The sequence below is a fragment of the Salvelinus namaycush genome, chromosome 2, assembly GCF_016432855.1.
Source record: "Salvelinus namaycush isolate Seneca chromosome 2, SaNama_1.0, whole genome shotgun sequence".
NCBI classification, from domain to species: Eukaryota; Metazoa; Chordata; class Actinopteri; order Salmoniformes; family Salmonidae; genus Salvelinus; species Salvelinus namaycush.
In genome coordinates, this window is record NC_052308.1 from 31,185,591 (window position 1) to 31,206,378 (window position 20,788).

The following is a 20,788-nucleotide window of genomic DNA, read 5'->3' on the forward strand; positions in this document are numbered from 1 at the left end:
AGTATGTTCTAGATGAGAGCTAGGGCGAAGAGTTTCATGTATATATATACACGTGCCATTTAGCAGATGCTTTTATACAAAGTGACTTACAATCATACATGTATACATTTTTTCGTATGGGTGGTCCCGGGAATCGAAACCTCTACGCTGGCGTTAGCACCATGCTCTACCAACTGATCTACAAAGGACCAGGCTTAGTTGTCTCAGCCTAGAACAAAAGCCTTACTCTCAGTAGGACTAATGTACCGGAAGTGAAGAGGGTCAGAGCCTGGCTGGCAGCTTTTAAAAGAGCTATGTAGTACAAGGTCAATATCATTAAATTAAAGTGGAGGATAAAACATATCGTAAGGACAGATCTACTGCATTACTAGTGATATGTTTAGAGAAACAAGATTTACCTATGTTCTATGTTTGGAGCGGTAATGGGCATGACAATAATGGATTGCATTGATTCCTACAATCAAGGTATACTAGGGATGGAGAGTGAAACGATTGAACTGTATACGCATGATGCTGACGATGATGCTGACGTCTTTTACTTTCATTACTTTTCCTTTCGTTTGAGTTATTTGTGCACTGCTTAAGCCACATCGTTTCTTTTCTTCTTTTGAGCTCTATCTATGTCCACTTCAGCCTTCCCACATCCTTTCTCTCGTTTTCACTCTCTCAATTAAGTCGGATCAATATCGAGGAATGGGCCAATGACCTCTAATAATAAACAAACACAAATAAATAAACACCATATAGGCAGTAGAATCAAAATTGGTCATGATGAATTGCCATTTGTGACCCGATTCAGGAAACTAGGCATATGTCGCAAGTCACGACTTCACAGGAGAGCCGTTCGAACGTAAACATATTTTTTTAATCAAAATGCGTTTTTTGGCAGAAATGCCTTCTCGAACAAGTGAACGTTCCTGTGCCTTAATAACAAACGTGTATGCCATCTGTAAATACAAATACAATTGTTAAATTATGAGCCTTGTTGGTTAAGCCACAGAAAAAGCGAGAAAACCTTCCCAATAGCCATAATTGGCTGAGATAATGAGTGGGCTGTACATACCGAGAGAGGAGTTCGGATTGGTCTGCCATATAGATGGCTTCTGTCTATTTGAGCTGGTCAGGCTGTGTTGGTAATCCTGTCGAACACAGCTTTTTTTTTATGTATCGTGTAGTGGTGCTGCATAGCTAAGTGTTGCTCTCCACTCTCTGGAGGATCAAGTTTTGAAATCAGTGGAATTAGAGTATGATAGCTAAAGAGATGGAGAAAACACCTGTATCCAGATTAGATCTTCAAACTTAGGGCAACTGTGGCATGTCATCCATGACAAGGAGAGGCATCCATCATGCATGATGATGTATACAGGTAAGATAATCTAGCGTTAGCTAGCTACATTTTCATATATTACACATTTCTAAAGTGGTTTCATTTCAAGCTAAAGTGTTCTGTTATCTAGCTAGCTAGCTAACGTTAGCTGGTTGGCTCCCTAGCTGACATTATTATTCATATCCCAGAGCTGTTTGCTTTGCTAGTTAAAGCCTAATGTCAGCTAGCTAAATTGAACCTGGTCGGTTAGCTCCCAGTATATTCATGCAGTGTAGTAACGACATGATTTGGCACTATGTTCATTGTTGTTAAACTAGCTAACGTTAGCTGGCTGGCTCGTTAGCTAACGTTACGTGATGTGTGATTTTACACGTTGTTTACTGAGCTAGGTTCATTGTTTACCTAGCTAGCTAGCTGCATGTCTTAAGCTAAAGTGTACTGTTAGCTAGCTAGCTAATGTTAGCTGGCTGGCTGCCTAGATGACGTTGCTTTTCATATCCCACAGCTGTTTGCTTCGCTAGTTAGAGCCTAATGTTACCTAGCTAACATTGAACCTGGATGGTTAGTTCCCAGCATATTCATGCAGTGTAGTAATGACATGATTTGGCACTATGTGCATTGTTGTTTAACTAGCTAACGTTAGCTGGCTGGCTCGTTAGCTAACTTTACTTGACGTGTGATTTTACACATTGTTTACCTAGCTAGGTTCATCGTTTACCTAGCTAGCTACATGTCTTAAGCTAAAGTGTACATCACACGTTGAATATGGCCGGTGTCAGTAAACGTCTGCAAAGAAGCGTAATGAAATTGTTGCCAGCAGAGCTGGTTAGGCTGTTTTCATGTTATCCATAGGTAAACAAATCATTGGCCAGAGTGTGTAGACAAAGAAGAGCTCTTCACTAGATACTGTAATGAAACAGCACGGAGCAGGTCTCGAACCCTCGACCTTCTAGCCCGAAGTCCGGCGCGCTATCGACTGTGCCGCAAAAGCATGCTCGAGCGGCAGAGTCGATTTCCGCGCTTATAAACCCAGGGTCGTTACACTACTCCCTCCTTTCAAAGAGCGCGTCCTCGCGCTAGCTTGCGACTTTACGTCTTACAGGAACGCGCTCACCGGCCAAGCACACGCACTGTCGTGGATGCGAGGTCCGATCACTTCCGACACCAGTGTAATGAAACAGCACGGAGCAGTTCTCGAACCCTCGACCTTCTAGCCCGAAGTCCGGCGCGCTATCGACTGTGCCGCAAAAGCATGCTCGAGCGGCAGTCGATTTCCGCGCTTATGCGCTTATAAACCCAGGGTCGTTACAATACCAACACATTCAAAGGCCAGTTTCTCAAAAGTGAGTTTACAAGTTGATCAACTTTCAAAGCAGAATTACTTTCCCAGTAAAAAGATAGTGATGTTAACAGTAGGTAAGAGATTTACCGCTGGTCCTCTCTCCCCGTTCTGACCACCTCGACCCTCCTCCCCCTGCAAACATCAGACACATAGATCTGTAAATCCCCCAACACACACACAAATCTTCAATACAACACGTAACTGTGAAAATTAGATACAATTGAAATTCAAACTCATATGGTGATGTGATTTTACCCTGGGTCCTGGGTCTCCTCTCTCGCCCCTCAATCCTGGTACTCCCGCTCCAATCGCTCCCTAAAGAGGGGGATTTATGAGCATCAACATCATATTTGATAAGATATTATACAGTATAAAAGACGTGTTTATCTCGTTGTTAACTCACCTTATCCCCTTTGCCTCCAGCAGTGCCCGGTGAACCCTGGTAAGGAAAAAACGGTATACTGATCATGAACACTTACATCACAAAAACGCAAACACACAAAGTCTTTCCCACTGGGCAAAGACGTCAGTTCAATGTCTAGCTTTGATTTACATGGTTGAGTTGTCAACTAACGTGAATTCAACAAAACATTTCACAATGTCATTGGATTTAGTTTAAAAGTTGGGTGAAAAAATATGAAATGCTGTTACATTAATGACTTTTTGCAAATCCAATTAGTTTCCCACGTTGTTTCAAAGTCATCACATTGACTTCTTAGGTGGACATTACGTGCAAATAACGAAGATTTAACCAGTTTCTGCCTAGTGGGTTCTCTCTCTCGCTCTCTCTCACACAGACACTCAATTAAGTCATCATGATGCAATCCTAAGTCCACTCACAGCTAGGCCAGGGGGTCCGGGAGGCCCAGGAGCTCCAGGGTTCCCTGCCTGACCAGTAAAGCCTTGGATACCCTGGAGATGAGACAACATACAACATAAACATTCCACAGAGCAGGGCTAAAAAGACCACACCAGTCACCCATGTAATAACTATAGTATAGTGGCGATATAGGCACTCTCACCCTGGGTCCTAGAGGTCCTGGGGGTCCTGGAGTTCCGTTCTCTCCTCTCAGGCCGGCCAGACCAGGGGTCCCTGCTACGCCCTGGGCTCCTGGAGGGCCTGCTGGGCCCGGGAGACCTGTGTCCCCCTAAAACACAAACATACAGGGGTTCACATTCACTGTGGCAATGGTGTAGTTATGGAGATGTTTAGCTCAGGGAAGATGAGACTGAGAAGTGTGCATATGTTAATATGAACATAGCTACATCATTTATGTGATTTATGTGTTTATGAGAACATTTAGATGTATTGTCAAGTCCATGATACTAACATTTAACCCTTGAGGTCCCAGCTGACCAGGAGGCCCTGCCAGTCCGATGCCTCTCTCTCCCTGCAACACATTTCCTGTCAGTACTGTCACATGGTTAGCAGCCAGGGAAACACAGACACAGGGAATCAGCTGGTGATGTGTATTACTTTGTCTCCTTTAGGCCCTGCTGGTCCTCTGCCCCCCTGAGAGAAATAAAGTGAATGGAGAAGTTAGTAAGAGTGACATCTGTTAGATATGTGAAATATTTAATGTTACAAAATGTCAAAAGGTGACTCACATCTTCTCCAGGCTCCCCATTTTCACCAGCAGCTCCCTATTTCAACAAGACAGACACACACACAATAACTTCCCTGATCACTGTGTCTGTGAATGTTGAGTAACGTTGTGTGTTAAGTGACTTTACTCACCCTGTCCCCTTTGATGCCTGCAGGACCCTTGTCTCCCCTCTCACCCTAAAGGACAACCATTTTAGAAAAATTGCGTTTTAAAAATATATAATTAAGCCATCACTAAACACGTTCTTGTTATAATAATCTGTATAGTATAATGTGTGTAGTAAATGCCTGAATAATTGCTGAAATATGTTGATAATTGATTCAACCAATGAGACTCACCCGTAGCCCTGGCAGCCCGCTCTCTCCCACTGTCCCAGGTAAGGTCACACCAGGAGGTCCCTGAACCAATTTCAACCAATACACTTTAATTACATTAAACTATGTTCCCTCCTATTCTATTGCACCTAGTTCCTCACCTTAGTATTGCAATTCTGCTTTATTATCTTACTTTAAAGGGATAACGCAAGATTTTGGCAGGTAAGCCCCATGTTCCAGTAGACTTCACATCATTGCGCTAACACTAGTTAGCAATGGCTTGCAAAACTACCTTCAACTTCCTTCAAACTGCATGCAGGGACATAAAAATAGTATCCATGAGTTCATCTGACTCTGGTATTATGGCACTATTACTTTAAAGCAGGAGTGGGCACACTTTTTGGTTTGAGGGCCACACCGGGATTTCGAAATTCAAAGGTGGGCCACACAGATTTCAAATCAAATCAAATTCTATTTGTCACATGCGCCGAATACAATAGGTGTAGACCTTACAGTGAAATGCTTACTTACAAGCCCTTAAACCTTTTGTCAATAGGGGGGCGCTGTTTTCACTTTGTAAAAAATCGTGCCCAAATTAAACTGCCTCGTACTCAATTCTTGCTCGTACAATATGCATATTATTATTACTATTGGATAGAAAACACTCTCTAGTTTCTAAAACCGTTTGAATTATATCTGTGAGTAAAACAGAACTCATTTTGCAGCAAACTTCCTGTCAGGAAGTGAAAAATCTGAAATCGGGGGCTCTGTTCCAGGGCCATCCTATTAATTTGCCTGAAATCTATGGATCTACATGCACTGCATACGCCTTCCACTAGATGTCAATAGGCAGTGAGAGGTGGAATGGGGTGTATAGCTTGATCTGAGGCCGAACAAGACCTCTTGGAATGACGTGACCACTTTTTCCTTTGTTCAGCAAGGCGCGAGAAGGAACCCTGGATTGCGTTCTGAAAAGCTTTCGTTATAGACGTTAGATATCTCCGGCTCTGATTTTATTTGATATATGTGTTAAAAACATCATAAAGTAGTTATTTTAAACCGAGTTATATCAGTTTATTGCGATTTTCGGCAATTTCTTTTCTTTGCGTTATGGGGAATTTGGACACTCCTGCGTCACATGGCTAGCTTTGGTTGCTAATTCGACAGGTGAAGAGGACATTCTACAACCAAACAACGATTATTCTGGACAAAGGACAACTTGTACAACATTCTGATGGAAGCTCATCAAAAGTAGGAACCATTTATGATGTTATTTCGTATTTCTGTCGAAAATGTGTAGTAGTATTTTCCGCCCTGAATTTGGGCGCTGTCTCGCTATAATGTAAGCTGTATGTCGTACTAAAGTTATTTTTAAAAATCTAACACAGCGGTTGCATTAAGAACTAGTGTATCTTTCATTTGCTGTCCAACATGTATTTTTTAGTAAAGTTTATGATTAGTTATTTGATTAGATTAGGTGCCTCTCCAAGATTTCTCCGGACAATTTTTTTGCATTTTGACTACGTATTCACATTGTAAAACCACGATTTGTACCGCTAAATATGCACATTTTCGAACAAACCATATATGCATTGTGTAATATGATGTTATAGGACTGTCATCTGATGAAGATTGTGAAGGTTAGTGAATAAATTTATAACTTTTGCTGTTTTTTTCGCTATCGCTACCGTTGCGTTGAATGAATGCGGTTGTGTGGCTGGCTACTGTAGTAAGCTAATATAATGCTATATTGTGTTTTCGCTGTAAAACACTTAAAAAATCTGAAATATTGTCTGGATTCACAAGATGTTTGTCTTTCATTTGCTGTACACCATGTATTTTTCATAAATGTTTTATGATGAGTATTTAGGTATTTCACGTTGGTCTCTGTAGTTATTCTAGCTGCTTTGGTGAGATTTGTGATGGTGGTTGCAATGTAAAACTATGATTTATACCTGAAATATGCACATTTTTCGAACAAAACATATGCTATACAATAAATCTGTTATAAGACTGTCATCTGATGAAGTTGTTTCTTGGTTAGTGACTATTTATATCTTTATTTGGTCGAATTTGTGATAGCTACCTATGCGGTAAAGAAATTGTGAAAATATGCGGTTGAGTCTTTTGCTATCGTGGTTAGCTAATAGAAATACATATTGTGTTTTCTCTGTAAAACATTTTAAAAATCGGAAATGATGGCTGGATTCACAAGATGTTTATCTTTCATTTGGTGTCTTGGACTTGTGATTTCATGAAAATTATATTATATGATATCCCTGTCGCGTTAGGCTAGGCTATGCTAGTCAGCTTTTTTGATGGGGGGATCCCGGATCCGGGTTTGTGACTCGTGAGAAGTTAACCAACAATGCAGTTTTAAGAAATAAATAAGTGTTAAGAAAGTATTTACTAAATAAACTGAAGTAAAATATAAATAAAAATGAAAAAAATGTAATAAATAATTAAAAGAGCAACAATAAAATAACAGTAACGAGGATATATATACAGGGGGTAACGGTACAGAGTCAATATGCAGGGACACAGGTTAGTTGAGGTAATATGTACAAGTAGGTAGAGGTAAAGTGACTATGCACAGATAATAAACAGAGAGTAGCAGCTGCTTAAAAATGGGGAGGTCAATGCAAATAGTCTGTTGAAAAACTGTTGAGAAACCTTTTTGTCCTAGACTTGGCACTCCGGTACCGCTTGCCATGCAGTAGTAGAGAGAACAGTCTATGACTGGAGTGGCTGGGGTCTTTGACAATTTTTAGGGCCTTCCTCTGACACCGCCTGGTGTAGAGGTCCTGTATGGCAGGCAGCTTAGCCCCAGTGATGTACTGGGCTGTGCGCACTACCCTCTGTAGTGCCTTGCGGTTGGAGCCCAAGCAATTGCCGTACCAGGCAGTGATGCAACCAGTCAGGATGTTCTCGATGTTGCAGCTGTAGAACCTTTTGAGGATCTGAGGACCCATGCCAAATCTTTTTAGCTTCCTGAGGGGGAATAGGCTTTGTCGTGCCCTCTTCACGACTGTCTTGGTGTGTTTGGACCATTCTAGTTTGTTGCTGATGTGGACACCAAGGAACTTGAAGCTCTCAGCCTGCTTCACTACAGCCCCGTCGATGAGTATGGGGGCGTGCTCGGTCCTCCTTTCCCTTTAGTCCACAATCATCTCCTTAGTCTTGGTTATGTTGAGGGATAAGTTGTTATTCTGGAACAACCGGGCCAGGTCTCTGACCTCCTCCCTATAAGATGTCTCGTCATTGTCGTTGATCTGGCCTACCACTGTTGTGTCGTCTGCAAACTTAATGATGGTGTTGGAGTCGTGCCTGGCCATGCAGTCGTGAGTGAACAGGGAGTACAGGAGGGGACTTAGCACGCACCCCTGAGGGGCTCTAGTGTTGAGGATCAGCGTGGCAGATGTGTTGCTACCTACCCTCACCACCTGGGGGCGGCCCGTCAGGAAGTCCAGGATCCAGTTGCAGAGGGAGGTGTTTAGTCCCAGGATCCTTAGCTTAGTAATGAGCTTTGAGGGTACTATGGTGTTGAACGCTGTGCTGTAGTCAATGAATAGCATTCTCACTTAGGTGTTCCTTTTGTCCAGGTGGGAAAGGGCAGTGTGGAGTGCAATAGAGATTGCATCATCTGTGGATCTGTTTGGGCGGTATGCAAATTGGAGAGGGTCTAGGGTTTCTGGGATAATGGTGTTGATGTGAGCCATTACCAGCCTTTCAAAGCACTTCATGGCTACAGACAGGTCTGTAGTCATTTAGCCAGGTTGCCTTCGTGTTCTTGGGCACAGGGACTATGGTGGTCTGCTTGAAACATGTTGGTATTACAGACTCAATCAGGGATATGTTGAAAATGTCAGTGAAGACACCTGCCAGTTGGTCCGCACATGCCCGGAGCACACGTCCTGGTAATCCGTCTGGCCCCGCAGCCTTGGGAATGTTGGCCTGTTTAAAGGTCTTACTCACGTCGGCTACGGAGAGCGTGATCACACAGTCGTCCGGAACAGCTGATGCTCTCATGCATGCCTCAGTGTTGTTTGCCTCGAAGCGAGCAGAGAAGTGATTTAGCTCGTCTGGTAGGCTCATGTCATTGGGCAGCTCGCGGCTGTGCCTCCCTTTGTAGTCTGTAATAGTTTGCAAGCCCTGCCACATAAGACGCACGTCGGAGCAGGTGTAGTACGATTCAATCTTAGCCCTGTATTGCTGCTTTACCTGTTTGATGGTTCGTCGGAGGGCATAGCGGGATTTCTCATAAGCTTCCGGGTTAGAGTCCCGCACCTTGAAAGCGGCAGCTCTACCCTTTAGCTCAGTACGAATGTTGCCTGTAATCCATGGCTTCTGGTTGGGGTATGTACGTACAGTCACTGTGGGGACGACGTCCTCGATGCACTTACTGATAAAGCCAGTGACTGATGTGGTGTACTCCTCAATGCCATCGGGAGAATCCCGGAACATGTTCCAGTCTGTGATAGCAAAACAGTCGTGTGGTTCAGCATTTGCTTCACCTGACCACTTTTTTATAGACCGAGTCACTGGTGCTTCCTGCTTTAATTTTTTATTTTTTAAATTCTTGTAAGCAGGAATCAGGCGGATAGAATTGTGGTCAGATTTACCAAATGGAGGGCGAGGGAGAGCTTTGTAAGCATCTCTGTGTATGGAGTACAGGTGATCTAGAATTGTTTTCCCTCTGGTTGCACATTTAACATGTTGATTGAAATTAGGTAGAACTAATTTAAGTTTCCCTGCATTAAAGTCTCCGGCCGCTAGGAGTGCCGCCTCTGGGTGAGCGGTTTCCTGTTTGCTTATTTCCTTATACAGCTGACTGAGTGCGGTCTTAGTGCCAGCATCCGTCTGTGGTGGTAAATAAGCTGCCACGAAAAGTATAGCTGAAAACTCTCTAGGCAAATAGTGTGATCTGCATTTTATCACAAGATACTCTACTTCAGGCGAGCAAAATCTAGAGACTTACTTAGATTTCGTGCACCAGCTGTTGTTTGCAAATATGCACAGACCGCCCCCCCTCGTCGGTGCAGCGTGTATCCCGCTAGCTGAATATCCATGTCATCATTCAGCCACGATTCCGTGAAACATAAAATTATACAGTTTTTGATGTCCCGTTGGTAGGATATTCGTGATCGTACCTCGTCTAATTTATTGTCCAAAGATTGCACGTTGGCGAGTAATATTGACGGTAACGGCAGCTTTCCCACTCGCCTTCTGCGAATCCTTACGAGGCATCCCGCTCTGTGTCCTCTGTACCTGCGTCTCTTCCTCTTGCAAATAACTGGGATGTTGGCCTTGTCGGGTGTTCGGAGAATGTTCTGTGCGTCCTGCTTGTTGAAGAAAAAATCTTTGTCTAATCCGAGGTGAGTAATCGCTGTCCTGATATCCAGAAGCTTTTTTTTTGTCGTAAGATACGGTTGCAGAAACATTATGTACAAAATAAGCTACAAATAATGCGGGGAAAAAATACATAATAGCAGAATTGGTTGGGCGCCTGTAAAACTGCTGCCATTTCTTTCAGCGCCATTTTCTCAGAAATGTTTACAATACATCTGTTTGTTGGCCTATGATTCAGTATAATTCAGTATTGTGATTCACTGATTCCGAGTTGTATCTATTGTGTCTCCATACACCAGTTAGACATGGTGAGGTTAGTCACCATGACTGGATGTTACCACGACTGGAAGAGTAACCATGACAATCACTCACCTGTGCTCCTTTCACACCAGGGGGTCCTGCTACAGCCTGTGATGGGGATATGTAGGGAGAACATGACGTGAAACTCACATATCTGGATTAGGTTGTTTGCAAATGCACTGAAGATGGACAGCAATAGTAAACGATTGAGGAAACTCCTACCCACTCACTATGTTATGCAAAGAATCACTTTTTTATTGTGCTACTGCTTTGGCCTTTTGACCTTCATTAGAGCATCAGACCATGAACGGGAGTTTTAATTTGGTTTTCACACAAACTAGAGGAAGAGTTTAACAGATGTGCTGTCTATAAGTACAGTACATCTCGTCCCTTCAAAAGCTCTTATTTCTCAAGAACCGTAGTACATCCTGCTAAAGCTTCCGGGGGAATGATGTGAATGTATATGTGTGTGTATATTTATGTGTGTGTGTCTATATGTGTGCATCCGTGCTCATATGCTTGAGCATTGGTGTGTCATTGTTTGTGTATCTGTACATGTGCCTCTGCCCTCCTATTCATGCCAATGATTTCCTCGTCTTTGAAATGGAGAGACGTTGGATAAAGAGGATGTGAGTCATGGCCATTTACAGTAAATAGAAGAGGGAATCATGTGCAGATAGAGCTTTTGAATAAAGCACTCAAGAGTCCAAAACATGTTCTAGAATATTGGAATGTTGGCATTCATACTTTTCGATATTGCAGCGCAAGCTATTTTTCCAACTGTCACCACAATCAAATGAATAGGTGCTGAGTACATGGAGCCGCGTTGGTTGGGACTTTAGGGGAGGTGCTAGGTCAGGCTGTGCGTCCCCCGCGGACGGTAGTCTCACAATGGGCCGCCGGACTATCTAGGCTCTGCGGCTGTGGACTCTGAATTAGTCTGAAAGCTGCAATATGTAACTTTTTTGGCAACCAGACCAAATTCACATAGAAATATGTGTTATATATCTGTTATTCTCATTGAAAGCAAGTCTAAGAAGCGGTAGATCTGTTCCATGTGCTCTATTTCTATTCTTCCCGTTCTTCAGTTTAGTTTCTGCGCCTTTTACTTTCGGCTTCAAACAGCTGAAAATATAATATTTTGGGTTATGGAAAATATATTTCACAGCAGTTTAGATGGTACAATGATTCTCTACACTATACTTGTATGTTTGGCCACATAAACTGACATTACGTGAATTTTAGCATCCAGGAAATGGCGGAGCAATTTCTGCATTGTGCATCTTTAATACAGCTCAATTCAACCTCACCTCACGTCACTTCCCTGATCCCTTCTCAACCCTCTGACTCACCTTTCCTGGGGGGCCACTGTCCCCCTGCTCCCCCTTCAACCCCGCGGACCCCATTGGTCCAGCGATACCCTGTAATAAAGATCCAACACAGCACTCTAAAAAACTTTTTCTAAGAAAAATCCACACTAAACCTGATGCCATCCTAACACATACTAGACACACAGTAGGATGTAGAGACAGATACCATACACAGTACACACCTGTTTCCCTGGCAACCCTGGTGTTCCCTCTTTTCCAGGTATCCCGTCTCTTCCTGGGACCCCTGGCTTGCCACCCTCCCCCTGTGGAGAGACACACTTAATGTCACCACCAGAACTGATGTTTGTGTGAATGGCTTGCTGTGTGTTAACCATGGCGATGATAGAGGTGTGTGTGTGTGTCGGCTCTACAGTACAGTATGTGAACTGTGAGTCCCACGGAGCTGCTGTACTCACTGTCTGCCCTGGTAGACCTGGAGGCCCAGATGGACCCTGGGAAAAGACGGTATCATTACAATACATGAAACAATATTAAACACACATTATTGTGTCAATGGCCTTTTTAATTACAGTAAGCTTAAAGGTAAAGGTGTGAGCATACAAGGAATCCCCAGCCCAATGGGAATGTACTACAACACCAGTTTAGCCAGTAAAACTATACAGTATGAGAGTTGGTTTATAGATGATTGATGCTGTGCCCTACCACAGCTCCAGGAGGCCCTGCAGGTCCAGGCACTCCCATGCTGCCTTCGGGACCAGGAGGTCCCTGTGGAACAGGAGGGTCAATTCAAATAGATTATTATGAAGCTCTGTGTGAAAAGTGGGTGAGTAGTTCTAAAAACACTGAGGCAATAAACATCTAATAGGAATATACAGTAGTAACATAAAACATATAAGGCCAGTTTGTCAGACACAGATTAAGCCTAGTCCTGGACTAAAAAGCTCTCTCAATGGAGAATCTCTATTGATAACACTTTCTAGACTTGGACTAGCCTAAATCTCTGCCTGTGCCACGGATCCCTCCGGAACTGTCATTATGCACACCTGGTCTCTATTCCCTGATTAGTAATTGTATAAGTGTGGCTTTGGTTCACCATTGACTTGTCAATTATTGTTCTGTTGTCCGTGTGAGTACCTGTGCTATGTTGTTTTGGCTTTCGTACCACGCGTATTGTGCAGATGATTATGGGTCTCGTCCCGTGTGATAATCATTGTGTGCGTGTGTTATTTATTCGAGGTACTCTTCGCTCTTTTGTTTGGGTTTCAACCTTGTGTTTTGTATAGTGTTTGTTTGGTCTTCGTCCCCGTGCCTTTACACGGCACGCTGTGATTTGGCTAAATAAAAACCCCTATTACGCATTCCTGCGCCTGTCTCCCAACCATTTATGCCATCGTGACAGCCTGGGAAACTGGTCCATAATGTACAACACAACATTTATCATATAAAGTTCTCACCTGAACGCCAACCCCAGGCACTCCTTGATTACCCTGTCAGAGATCAAAACACATTCTCAGAACAACAAAGATATGAAATGGACCATTCCAGTGCTGTAATACTAAGCTACTGTAGACCAAAAAATATCAACACTACTAAATGCATCAGCAATACCCCCACAGAGCTGGAACTAAGAATGAATGATACTGTAGGTCTATGACGGAAGAAGTTCTCACCTTTACCCCTGACGGACCTGGAGGTCCATTGGTACCGATCGGACCCTACAATTACAAAAGAGATAGCATCCGTATAAGTACAGCGCTGTGTGTGTGTGTGCACACGTGCATGTCGGATATTAAAATATCATACTTACAGTTGGCCCTCTAATTCCAGGTTCTCCAGGGTTTCCCTGCAAACAAGAGATAAGAGCATGCTGGATTCACATGCCCAAGACATAACACACACACAGAGAACACATGCATGATACGACACACAAACACAGCAAATTCTCCAGTGTTAAATCAACACTGAAAGTGTTAAATTAACACACTGCTTAGTGTAAAGCCTTATTTTCATTTTTCCCAGAGTGCCTTGCCTTTCTGGTGAATTGTAGAGTTATCACCCATGACTGCATTTGTTAGTGACAGAGATATGGTTGTTGCAGAATTATTATTTTGTCCTGTTGCCTTCACCAAGTGAGATCCTAAGCAAGTATGTCATCATTAAAATTAAATTACTCACACAATAAGGCCTTATTTCGAGGGCTTTGTTCACCCTAATATAGTGGCCTGAAACCCATGGTTTTCAGGCATGCAAGTCACATTGTGCTGGCTTGCAAAGTGAAGTGTAATTCCTATAGGAATCCAGCCAGAGTGGGGATACCCAACAATTAAAAATTTTATTCACCCCGCCCTAACCTGCATTCAGAATGAATGCCTGTTGGGAAGTCAAAAATATTGGACTACCTAAACCATATAAACTGGAACAACCATTTCAGTAACGGGTGCAATAAGTCCAATTAACAGATTGGATTACTTTAGATTTGTTTATATTTCAGTAGCATAAGATTAATTCATCGATGCAAAATCATAGATATTGAAACAAACTATTCTAAAAAGCAACCTGCAATAGAGCATGCTGGGATATATGATAATGATGGGTGTGGTTTTGTTTTAACACTGGTTATTAACACCAATACTGGGGTTATTTTACACCAATGAGTGTTAATTTAACAATTGAATCAACACTAGAAATGTTACACTGAAAAATCAACACAAGGTAACACTGGCCAATTTGCTGTGCATACACACAGCATATTGTACATACATGTAGGCTTTGTACAGACATACTTGCCTAGTTAAATAAAGGTTAAAAATAAAAAATAAATAGAAAAATACACATTTCATACATGAACATCAAAGAAAAAGTGTTCACACACAAACAAATACACAACTGCATACACACACAATACACAAAGACACACACATAGTATACAATGTACAAACAGTGCTTTGGGAGGGCTGAGAAGCAGACAACAGAGCAGGTGAAGCCACATGCACAGAAAGCTAGCACAAAACGCACAGATAGCTATGACACTAAGCAAAATGCATCTGTTACAATTCTGACGGGGCAGGTAATCCATCTCAGTATTCACAACCCTACTGTGTCCAATTGATCTTGGTTAGTGTATGTGGCATATGTGTTACAAACGTGTGGTGTTTAATACATAAAACATTCCAGCCATCAGTGGTACTCTGGGAACAGGTGGTTCAGATTAATATTTCATGAGTTTCCTATCAAGGCCCAACTCTAGTCTCAGACCCCTGGGAGATGGGCCCTAATACAAATTAAAGAAAATGAAAGTGGAGACATGAATGCAGAGGATGGCGCGGTGGAGGACTCTGTGACTGTGTGTGCATGTTGATACTGATGACACTAGCGTCCCATGACAATACTCCCCTCTCTCCAAACCCCTCTGCTGCAGTTTGGGTCGTGCTTGTACCTGTTACGTTCATGTTTTAAGTATCCCTATACTTCTGTTATTACGGGGCTATCACTGAGTCAAGAGTGCGCCTGCGCATGAAAGGAGTTCGTTGATGGACCTGGCCTTGAGTGTAATGGCTACTTGTAGTGTGTTCATATAGTATAGTAAACTTTGTTAAACTGGAACCTTGTCGTTGTGTCATTTCGAGTTAACATTGGTAGCAGAGGATGGCTAATAACTACAATGTGCCACCTCGCTTCGACGAGAAGAGGTCCTACGAAAGTTGGAAAAATGAACTGGGAATCTGGACACGCGTTACTAATCTGGACGCGAAAAAGCAAGCACTTGCGGTGGTATTATCGCTCGAGGGAAGAGCGAGAGATACAGCACTGGAAATATCCGTTGAGGATTTGAACAAGGATGACGGTATGGGAACTTTGATCACAGCACTGGATTCTGTATTTCTTAAAGAAGAGAAAGACCGTGCCTACGAGGCATATTCAAACTTTGACAGTGTTACGAGAGATATTTTGGTTGCAATGACGGACTATATCATTGATTTCGAACAGAGGTACAATAGAATGCGCAAGTACGACATGGTTCTCCCAGATGCAGTGTTAGCGTTCAAGTTACTAGATACTGCCCGTCTAGATGGTAGGGAGAAACAGTTGGCTTTGACTGCTTGTTCTGTGCTGACTTTTGCAAATATGAAGTCGGCACTCAAAAGAATATTTGGTGAAAAGACGTCTGTCGCGCCAATAACAGATGGAATGCAAGTGAGTGACGCAGCATATTACACAGAGCAGCCAGAAAAGGCGCCAAAAAGTCACGTTCTCAAGACTCTTCTCACCAGAAGAGGGCGCCATTTCCCGGCACAAATCCACTGGACAAATATGGAAGGAAATCGAAATGTGCTATTTGTCAAAGCACTTACCATTGGGTTAAAGACTGTCCTCATAAAAATGAACAAGTTTAACTAACAGAGGAAAATGTAAACACAGAGGTAGAGCAGTGTAACATTACACTGTTTTCAAATGAATCTGATACTGAGATTTTTATAGTTGAATCCTTAGGATCTGCTGTGATTGATACTGCATGCACACGGACAGTGTGTGGTGAAAAATGGCTTGATAGCTATGTCAGTGAACTAAATATGAAGGAAGTACAAAATATGATTGACACACCAAGCAACAGAGCTTTCAAATTTGGAGATGGGAGAATTGTCCATTCTACCAAGAGAGTTAAGATACCAGCAAAAATTGGTCAGACTAAGTGTCACATTGAAACAGAGGTGGTCCCTACAGATATCCCCTTACTATTAAGCAAAGCTTCACTCAAGAAGGCAGGGGCTGTACTAGACATAAAAAATGACAAGGCAGTGATGTTTAAACAACCAGTGACTCTTGAACTTACTACCTCAGGCCACTATTGTGTAAACATTTTGGACAAAGACATCACACAGAGTCCATGCAAAAATGAGATTCTGACTGACACGAAGCACATGGAGATTCTGACAGTCACAGAGAACATGAACACAAAAGAAAAACACAAAGTATTGTTAAAGCTTCACAAACAGTTTGGACATGCTACAGTTGACAGACTTCAGAAGTTACTCAGGAGTGCAGGGAATAATGATGATGAGAGTATTTCCATTCTACAGCAGATAGTTAAGAATTGTGAGACATGTCAAAAATACAGCAAACCTAAGCCCAGACCAGCTGTTGGTTTGCCACTGGCTTCCATGTACAATGAAACAGTGGCTGTAGATCTACATGAGTTAGGACCAAGTGTGTGGTACCTTCACATAATCGACCAATTCACACGCTTTAGTGCTGGAAGCATTGTGAATACAAAGAAACCCAGTGAAATCGTCAAGCACTTCATTAATTCCTGGATATGTGTGCATGGCCCGCCACAGAAATTGTACAGTGACAAAGGAGGAGAATTCAATAATAATGAAATAAGAGAAATGGCAGAGAACTTCAACATGGAAGTAAAGACAACTGCTGCATACAGTCCATGGAGCAATGGACTTCTGGAGAGACACAATCAAACACTCACAGAGATCATGCTGAAAGTGAAGCAAGACAATGGATGTGACTGGAACACAGCCCTAGATTGGGCTTTGATGGCAAAAAACTCAATGCACAATGTTCATGGTTACAGCCCATATCAACTAGTGTTCGGGCAGAACCCTAATCTTCCCTCAGTACTGGTTGACAAGCCACCAGCACTAGAAGGGACCAGTGTGAGTGCATGGGTGGGACAGCACCTTTCAGCACTACATGCAGCGAGAAAAGCATTCACTGAAGCAGAGTGCTCAGAAAGAATTCGCAGGACTCTGCGGAAACAGCTTCGACCCACCGATGAGAAGTACGAGACTGGAAACAGAGTGTACTACAAACAAGTTAACTGTCAAGAGTGGAAAGGACCGGGAGTAGTCATTGGCCAAGATGGTGTGGTGATATTTGTGAGACACGGAGGCATCTTTGTCAGGGTGCATCACTCAAGATTGCGGAAAGTAAATGATCAACAAGATAGAGGGGCTGTTGCTGAGAATCAGTCTCCTAATGAAAATGACAAAAAGGACACAGTAACAGACACAAACCTACCAGATGTCGCATCCAATGATATGGACACTGAAACTGACACAGGAAATGGAGCAGAGACCTTCAACCATGCCGCAGGTAATACTGTTGAGCGTTCAAATGAGGAAAACATTCAACAACAGGCACATGTGTTAAGAGAACATGGTTGTTCCAATCTGAAAACTGGACAAACTGTTAAATACATGGACAGAGAAAGTGGTATTCCACACACAGCAACCGTCATTGGACGAGCAGGAAAAGCCAAAGGTAAACACCAGAACTGGTACAACTTGCAGTACTCTGAACCAGCTACACTTTCTGGTACAACAGGGTCAGCTGACCTGTCACTTGTAGATAATCTCAGAATTGAACCAATGGAAAATCGAGAAAAACAGAATGACATTCAAAATGATGATGTACTTGAAACAAAGGACGTGTCATTTGACTCAGCTAAGCTAGATGAGCTCAGTAATTGGAGAAAAAATGGAGTGTTTGAGGAAGTCAAAGACATTGGTCAAAAATGTGTCTCAACAAGGTGGGTGTGTATCCTTAAAGAATCCTTAACTGGAATAGTGCCTAAAGCACGTCTAGTGGCTAGAGGTTTTGAGGAGCTGGCTGCTAAAGAACTCCCAAAAGACTCACCAACATGCGCCTCAGAGTCACTCAGATTGCTGATGTCAGTGATCTGCCCGAAAAAATGGAAACTTAATTCCATAGACATCAAATCTGAATTTTTGCAGGGAACAGAGCTGTCAAGGGACATTCACATCCGACCTCCGCCCGAAGCTAAAAGCGAAGGAACACTGTGGAAACTAAAAAAGTGTGTGTATGGACTGGCAGATGCATCACTCTACTGGTACAACAAAGTCAAGGCAACAATGCTGAATACAGGTGGAAAAATGTCACAAGTGGACCCTGCAGTCTTCTATTGGCTTGATCAAGACTGCAATGTGACTGGAGTACTTGCCTGTCATGTTCATGACTTTATCTGGGGTGGCTCACAGACCTTTGCTACAACTGTGATTCCAAACCTCAAAGCTGTTTTCCAGGTCGGCCGTGAAGAGCATGATAATTTTTGTTATGTTGGCATAGAGTTTATTACAGTTGATGGAACAATACTGATGCAACAGGAGAGCTATATCAAGAATCTTCAACCCATCCACATGGATTCTTCAAGAGCCGTACAAAGGAATTCCCCTCTATGTGGAATTGAAGCTGATCAATTGAGGTCGAAGATAGGTCAAATTCTATGGGTTGCTAGACAGAGTAGACCTGATGTAATGTTTGATGTTTGCAACTTGGCATCTAACACAAAACACGCCACTGTACAAACCATTCATGAGGCAAACAAAGTTGTTCGTAAACTGAAATCACAACAAGTGACTTTAAAGTTTCAACATGTTGGAAAAGATGACTCTTTGAAACTAGTTGTCTTCAGTGATGCTTCGCTAGGGAACCTTACAGATGGAGGCACACAAGGTGGACATCTAATCGTGTTAATGGGTGAAGGAGGAAGATTCTCACCTATCTGTTGGCAGTCAAAAAGGATCAGAAGGGTTGTCCGAAGCACACTTGCTGGAGAAACACTTGCTCTTGCGGATGGAATTGACAATGCGATCTTTCTTGCAACTCTGTTCTCAGAGCTTACCACTGGTGAGACAAAACGGCACATTCTACCTGTAGTTTGTGTCACTGACAACTACTCATTAGTTGATGCTGTGAAGTCAACCAAGTCTGTCACAGAGAAAAGATTTCGTCTTGAGATTAGCAGCATCAAGGAACTTATTCAAGCACAGAGAATCCAGAGGATTCTGTGGTCGACCACAAAGGAACAGCTTGCTGACTGTCTGACTAAAAAAGGAGCATCCAGTCTTGTGCTCCTACAGGCTCTCAGTAATGGAAAGTGGCAGCTTGAGTAATACAAATAAAAACTGTCACACAACCCATTTGAAATGGGGATCTTGAATAATACTTGGACCTTTAATTATGTTGTTGATGTTTTATTTGTCTTTAAAGAAAAGGGGGAGATTGTTACGTTCATGTTTTAAGTATCCCTATACTTCTGTTATTACGGGGCTATCACTGAGTCAAGAGTGCGCCTGCGCATGAAAGGAGTTCGTTGATGGACCTGGCCTTGAGTGTAATGGCTACTTGTAGTGTGTTCATATAGTATAGTAAACTTTGTTAAACTGGAACCTTGTCGTTGTGTCATTTCGAGTTAACAGTACCCCTCCACCCGAATCATGTACCCCCCCAGCCCCCATTTCCCTGGTCACAAGCATGCCAGCCAGCAGCACAGAAAACCTACCGGTCTGCCCAGCACTCCGGGGAACCCAGGCAGGCCCTAGAGTCAGAGAGGGAGGAGAGGAAGAAGGAGAGGGGGAGAAGAAGAAAAGAAATAGTAGGATAGTAGGACACAAGGGTAATTGGAAGTGTTGAAAAGAGAGGGAGGGACAGAAAGGGTGTAAAATAGATCAAAATTAGACAGATTGAAGGGGGGAGGTAAGAAGAAAATGGAGGTGTTGTTAGAAGCAGAGCTGCAAAAGGTTACAGTCTAAAGGTTCTACGTAGCCTCAGCCCAAAGGAAACAGATATATCAGCTCCATCAGCGGCCTAGCACTGGCAGCCAATCCACAGGCTTTCCTACGCAGGGCCAGCCCTAAAGGAGGCTGCATGGCTGGGTTACTGTTACTCACTGAACGGCCTTGAGGACCTGCTGGCCCTTGTGGACCCTGCTTCGAAACATTGTGGGATGAAACAAGAAGCGTGAGTTATCTTATCATCTCATCTCTCCCCCTCCACACCTCCAAATCTCTTTCTTCTTCTACCCATCTCTATCCTCCTCATGTTATGACTACTAGGGCCCTGAGTTCTTACAGACCAGGAGAAACTCTGGGCCCTAGTTAGTCATGGCTGATTACACAACAACATCAATGCTTCAGATACTCACCTACTGTATGGTTGGACATGTTATGATCACTGGAACTCAAACACAACATTATCTGCTTAACTATATACTGTAGTGCAGCCATTCTATTGAAGACCTGAAAACTGTGTAACTCCAGTTTGTCCTTTGATGTCTGGGATCTGTCTCCTGGAAGCTGTCTCTTTGAAAACAGATGAGTGCACAGTACGCACCTGCATAATGCATCCATGCAGTCATATCTAATATCATATATCAACAAAGAAGCACCACAGTATATCACTGTATA

General features: G+C 42.9%; 1 protein-coding gene across 1 annotated transcript in view; it reads right to left on the bottom strand.

Annotated features, from left to right (window-relative positions):
- The window catches only part of LOC120021214 (collagen alpha-1(VII) chain-like), a 107,347-nt gene that overhangs the window by 15,264 nt on the left and 71,295 nt on the right, over positions 1-20,788 (bottom strand). The window contains exons 73-84 of the mRNA XM_038964880.1: positions 19,885-19,920; positions 13,378-13,413; positions 13,241-13,285; positions 13,025-13,057; positions 12,273-12,335; positions 12,026-12,061; positions 11,792-11,872; positions 11,592-11,660; positions 10,312-10,347; positions 3,692-3,817; positions 3,510-3,581; positions 3,073-3,108 (exon numbers count right to left, since the gene is read on the bottom strand). Coding sequence (XP_038820808.1) covers positions 3,073-3,108; positions 3,510-3,581; positions 3,692-3,817; positions 10,312-10,347; positions 11,592-11,660; positions 11,792-11,872; positions 12,026-12,061; positions 12,273-12,335; positions 13,025-13,057; positions 13,241-13,285; positions 13,378-13,413; positions 19,885-19,920 — 669 coding nt within the window. The remainder of the gene's footprint in view (positions 1-3,072; positions 3,109-3,509; positions 3,582-3,691; positions 3,818-10,311; positions 10,348-11,591; positions 11,661-11,791; positions 11,873-12,025; positions 12,062-12,272; positions 12,336-13,024; positions 13,058-13,240; positions 13,286-13,377; positions 13,414-19,884; positions 19,921-20,788) is intronic.